The sequence below is a fragment of the Helianthus annuus genome, chromosome 3, assembly GCF_002127325.2.
Source record: "Helianthus annuus cultivar XRQ/B chromosome 3, HanXRQr2.0-SUNRISE, whole genome shotgun sequence".
Lineage (NCBI taxonomy): Eukaryota > Viridiplantae > Streptophyta > Magnoliopsida > Asterales > Asteraceae > Helianthus > Helianthus annuus.
The window spans coordinates 156,827,654-156,833,946 of NC_035435.2; the positions used below are offsets into that span (position 1 = coordinate 156,827,654).

At 34.3% G+C, this 6,293-nt stretch overlaps 1 protein-coding gene across 1 annotated transcript; it reads left to right on the forward strand.

Annotated features, from left to right (window-relative positions):
- The first annotated feature begins 2,126 nt into the window (after positions 1–2,126).
- Positions 2,127–2,792, forward strand: LOC110930290 (late embryogenesis abundant protein 18). The gene is made up of 2 exons (XM_022173577.2): positions 2,127–2,273; positions 2,352–2,792. The coding sequence occupies exons 1-2, from the start codon at positions 2,187–2,189 to the stop codon at positions 2,670–2,672; spliced, it is 408 nt and encodes a 135-aa protein (XP_022029269.1). The 5' UTR covers positions 2,127–2,186; the 3' UTR covers positions 2,673–2,792.
- Positions 2,793–6,293: the final 3,501 nt, after the last annotated feature.

Here is a 6,293-nt window from a genome sequence, read left to right on the forward strand (position 1 = left end):
TTTGCTTCAAGTATGGTTTTAATACGGATAGCCCATATGGTATAGTTTGTAGATGTCAGAATGGGGCATTGGAAATGTGTCAAGGATCCTATATCCTTGTGTGGTACAGTTGCACTATTGTTTGTATCTAACGATGATTTTTCTGACATCGTGACTTAGGTTTTCTTCTAAACCAACAATGATTCTAACGGGAATCACTAAACTAAATTACTAAAAATCTGTAGTAATACTTTAAATTGAAATTCCAGAATAATAACGTATAACCTGGAATTTTGCAAATTCTCCACTTGTAATTCTGATCTATAAGGCTTTTGACGTTGACTTGAAATCACCCTTCTTGAATGTAATATTTTTTTTTTTTTGCAGTCTTTGTTTTGTATTTGCTGAAACAAAACAAGTCTTCAACCTTTTTTTAGTGAACACACCAGCCTTCTCACTTTCTTTGCTTCTGATCAAATTTTCCTTCTAAAATTGATTTTCTTCTCCTGGCTTCGTGACTTTCACGTCTGAATCAATCTACTCCGAATTGGTTTGCACTGAATCGATTTATGGGTTTGGAAATCGATTCTCTCTTGATCTTCTTGACTGAATCGATATATATCCAAATCGATATTGCTGAAACAATTTGATGTTGATGATTTGGCTTCAAGATTTCTGGTTCTGAACCGATTAAGATTTAATCGATTGGTACTAAATTGACTAAAATTGATTTGGTTTCTTCTGTTCATTCCTTCCTCGTGGCTTTCTGGTTCTAAATCGATGTTATACTGAATCGATTTGCTTCTCCTTCTTCAATACTGATTTGATTTTACTGAATCGTATTGTTGCCTGAATCGATTTCCTTCTGAATCGATTTGATTTCTGATTCACGGGTTGAATAACGAATTGAAAACGTATCAGATTTGAACCCTAGGCTCTGATACCAATTGTTGGTCCCAATCTATGAGCTTGATACGAAAATAAAGATGAAACAGCAAATAGAATAAACAACAAGAATTCAATTGAACCTGATTGAATGTGATTGTACAGAATGATTGAGAGTTGTGATTACAAATTAAAATCCTAACCCTATTTATACTAATCGAAGAGGTGTGTCCGAACAGTTGTGTCTTCTTGATGAAACAATGCGTCTCTTGAAGATCTTGATGTTTGCCGCCTTCTCTGAAGAGTCACGTCTCCAGGGAATGTCGATTCCCTTAGATGTAGGTTATAAACTTTCACTTTGTCACTTCTGGTCCCCACACTTGTATACTTAATCTATTTACAACTTAAACTAACTATCTATTAATTATATAAACAACCCGCTACTTTTGACCCGCATGGATTAAGGAATTACACATTTATTTGCCTCTACTGCTACAACATGACCTTGTTCGGTTGTCCGTGTTACATATCTTCTTACAACATGAGCCGTGTGTGATCGCCATGTTGCATATATGCCCTTAGCCTGCCATGATGGTGATGTAGAATAGTTTGATGTTAAAAGGTAAAATTTACTATATCTACATATATGAGGGGCACACCTTTTCATTGGTCGATTTTTTTTATTAACTTTTAAACCTTCATGTTTGCTAATATATGTGTTTAGCCCGCTGTTTTCAAAAAAAGTTTTCTTTTTATTTTATGCGTGTTTAGTCCCTCTTCTTTAACTTTGATAGTGTACATGTTTAGTCTCTCTAGTATTTCATATTTTTGTCTTTCTCCCTTGCTGCCGTAATGAATCAACCTAGCTATTGGTGGGTACCGCTACTATTCTTGGACTTTAATAAAGTTACTTTGTAATTCCTAAACTTTATTAAAACAAAAATATATCAATGTAATTTTTATTGAAATCGTATTATAAATAGTATATATAAATAACTGTAACATAGACGACCTACATGTTATTAAATTAAGAAATATTTCATTTACCACCCGGGCGGTGCATAATCAAGTTAGATACCATCTTTGGAAAAGCTAAAACCCAAAGTTTTTCCTTTAGTATGTTTTATTATTATTATTTTATGGAGTATGATAAAACAGTATATATGCAAAAGGTGGCATTCATCTAACGGCAGGTGTTTGCATGGAAGACACGTGGGAGAGACGTATCATCTTTCGGATAAACACTGCCACAAATCACCGTCATTCAAAACCCTTATTTCAAGCAGATTAGACCCAATAGCAATCAGAAACTAAAACACACAATGCATTCAGTGAAAGAGAAAGTAAGCAACGCAGCCAGTGCTGCAAAGGCCCATGTTGAGTCATACAAAGCCAATGTTGAAGAAAAGGTCTTTTATGCTTCATTTGTTGATTGATTAATGTTTATACGATGATGATTTTAACAAACTTTGGCTACATGCATGCAGGCAGAGAAGGCAACTGCAAGAACACAGGAAGAAAAAGACATAGCACACCAACGGAGGAAAGCTAAAGAAGCTGAAGCCAAGATGAACTTGCACATGGAGAAAGCCGAACACGCGGCCGAGAAGTTGCATGGGAAGCACCATGTTCTTGGTCATGATCCTGGGACCGGAGTGTATGGTGGGCATCACCAGACACATGTTGGGACTGTTGGTCAGACCACGGTCCCGGCCCACCAACAGACGTATGGAGCAGTGGACCCGGTTACTGGAGCAACGGTCCCAACCTATCCTCCGGGACACCTTCATGGGCATAAACATCTCTAGTTCTTTTTTTGTTTTGTTTTAAGTTGTTTTTTCTTTTGTGTGTTTTACGTTGGTTGTTTTGTAATGAACTAATGATTTGTCGATATTATGTAGTTGAATAATCAAAGAAGAATTGAATCAGGTGAAGTTGTGTTGGGCAATTCCTTGATTAATTAACTGAAAGTCTACCTATTTCAAGATGATCTTATCATTTAATTTTCTTTCGTCCCTGGTTTGTGGTTTGTCTAATTAGAATTCGACTAGTTTAAGGGGCGCTTGGTTTGCATAAATTTCTATGGAATTCAAGTGAAATTGGAATCGAAATTTCTATCTCTTAATATGTTTGGTTCGAATTTGATGAATTTGGAAACTCAATTTCGATCTTCATGTATTTGGTTGACAATGGAATTGGAATTAGGCATGAATTCCTTTTAACTAAAAGAATTTAAAATCCTTCCTATATATATATATATATATATATATATGAAGGAATTACCGTTTTGACCCGAACGGTTTCAACCCGAGCCGTTTTGACCCGTACCGTTTCAATCCGAACCGGTTTCGACGCAAACTGTTTTGACCCGTACCGGGGTTGTGGGTGACGGGGTGATTAATTCTAATTCATTTGACAATCAAACAAAAAAAATGGAATTGAGATTTCAATTTCCAACTCCAATTGGAATGTTTAAATTTCAGATCCAATTTTTTCAAATTCTAATTCTTATACAAATTCCAATTCTAATTCTAAAACGTTTCGCGAACCAGGTGACAGGGTGAATGATTGTTCATCTCAATCCAGATTGTTGATCTAAATCCTCAACACTAGCATTGAAATCTCCTAATTGGGTGTTCTTTCTAGGATCCTGTCCCTTTAACAATATCTTTAAAATAGGAACGGTAGATTTCTTGACCCCTAGCTAGCAACTATTGATAACCAATATAGATTATAGACAAGTAACATCAAATGTTCAAACAAAGTATAAATCAACAAAAGTAATCTATCCTAATCATGACCGACAAATCACAAATCCAGGAATTCCTGTGAATCAGCCATTTGGCGTGTCTAGTTCTAGTGGTCCCTCTGCAACATCCTAATCATGGTCCAATGTTGTTGGCTCGAACACAAGCACTAGTGTGGTTACAATTACTTCCGTTAAGACTCATCAACTTAACACTTCTGGTCCAACTCACAACTCACTTGGATACAACCCATGTAACAATTCATTCGAGTTTATATGAAGATTTTATTTAACATGTTAGTAGGAGAGTTTATAGTCCAATTTGCTCAATTTTGACAATAATATTGGATCGAATAGTTAACTATGGTTTTAGAAAACGACGAAACCATATTGGATGTGTTAGTTGGACCGTTTAATCCATCAATAAATGGGCTGGTTTAGCGATTTGAACCGTTTTTCTTTCAGAATTACTTTTTCAAAGATTTTTAACATATTGTGCATATATATAACTAGGTAAAGATACTGTACAATATTGCTTATCGTACATTACGTATGCTTCAATCTCAACCGTCAGATCATCTTCCCGCATTTTAAAATCGCATGTTGTTTTTTTTTATAACAATTTCACATGTGATAATTTTTTATGAATTCGCATGTTTTTTTACCAATTTCGCATGTGATAATTTTGATGAAATAGCATGTTGTTTCTTTGTAACAATTTCGCATGTGGTAATTTTGATGAAATCGCATGTTAAAAAACCAACATGCGAAATTGTTACAAAAAAATAACATGCGAATTCAATGCGGGAAGATGATCGGACGACTGAGATTATAACGTACGTTAATGTACGATAAGGGCATTTGTACGTTAACCTAACCCTATATAACTATCTATCAAAAATATAAAATATATACTGATGATAATGTGGAATATGCACTATTGTAACCCTGAATCTTAACCTAATCAAATAGTTTGTTAATAATGATAACATGCTAGTTTAACTTCAAAAACAAAGAAAAAAACATAACTTATAATACCGTAGAATTGATTTAAAACAAAAGAAACATTTACAAATAAAAAAATTAGGTTGGTGGCGGTGGTGGTGAGAACCCTGGGCATTTGGGGTTCAGTACCCCTTGTCATCCAAGTAGGAGGATTGAGTAGGGAAGCCGAGTAGTAGTACTCAGACGTGGTGAAGGTGAAAGAGTCGTTTAACGACTAAATTTAAAAAAAAAATCCTATTTCTAAAATACTATATATATCACAGTTTTAACCCGTTTTTTTAATCACTCTCCTCTACTCTCTCACTTCTATACTTGTTTTATATATACACACACACAATGGATGTTCCATCTGATTCTAGTGGTCTTGGATTGCCTTCAGGGTTGACTAATTCTGGTGATGTTTTTTTCGACACGTCTGATTCTAGTAGTGGTATAGAGTTTTTGTCCAAAATGGCCACCGCAACAAGCGGTTTCTAGAGACAACAAAATCAAAGAAAAAGTATATGCCGAGTGATCATGAATTGTCTGATGAAGTTTTAATGAACGATTACTTCAATGCAAATACATTAGAGCGAAATTACGCGTACCAAATGAATTATTTTTCTTTTTATTTTTTTCTATGTTATTTAGAGGTTTTTCTATTTTTATCATATTTTTGTTTTTCTAATAAATAAAAGTGTCTTTTTTATTAAATGTTTAATTTCTATAGTTTTTTTTTAAACTTAAGTACTTCAAGTAGTTTAATATTGTATCCATTTAGGGATGGCAATGGGTCAGGTTTGGGACGGGTTTAGGTAATCCCAAACCCAAACCCAAAACCAAACCCGGTTTGATAAGCTTGTCCCAAACCTGTTCCAAAACCCGTCAGGTTTTTAGCGGGTAAATACCTATCAGGTATCGGGTATACTCGCGGGTTTCGGGTAAACCCGTTAATTTAAAAAGATTACTCGTTGGGTATTCTCATCTCAAAACCCATTGGGTATCTATCGGGTAACTATTAACCGGTTACATTTTGTATTGTCATTATAAAAATATATATCAAATAAACTATAATGTATACGGAATAAAATATCTATATGTGTAAAAAATGGATGTATCATATATATACATATAACATATTTAATAATATAAAAGAAATTATATCAGATATACGGGCACACTTTATCGGGTAATTGGGTCGGGTAAACGGGTATATCACTAAATCCTAAACCCATCCCAAACCCGCGTAAAAAATAAAAACTATTCCCAAACCCGTCCTAAATGTTTCGGGTTTACCCAACGGGTTCAGGTTTGATTGCAATCCCTATAATCTATGGGCATGTTTGGCTAAGCTTTTCAAAACAACTTATTGACTTATCAAAAAGCCAATAAGTTGTTTTTGTGTTTGGCTAAGCCAAAAGTCCTTTTAGAAATGACTTTTTGTAAAGAAGAAAAAGGAGGTTTCAAGAAGTCACAATATTGTGACTTTTTGGCCAGCTTTTAACTTTTCAAACTCTAAATTATCAATATACCCCTTCTTTACCCCCTTATATCTAAAAGAATGTCATTTTAATCATTTTACATCAATAAGCTAATCCAAACATTTTTTTTAAAAACTCATTTTCAAAAAGTTCTTTTCTCAAAAGTCTTTTTACAAAAGCCCTTTTTAACTATAATAGATGCCCTATATCCATTGTTA

Bases quoted from the DNA above. Each gene is read 5' to 3' on its own strand.
- LOC110930290 (XM_022173577.2), top strand. From the start codon at position 2,187: ATGCATTCAGTGAAAGAGAAAGTAAGCAACGCAGCCAGTGCTGCAAAG. The intron at 2,274-2,351 runs GTCTTTTATGCT...ACATGCATGCAG, and splicing joins AAGCCAATGTTGAAGAAAAG to GCAGAGAAGGCAACTGCAAG.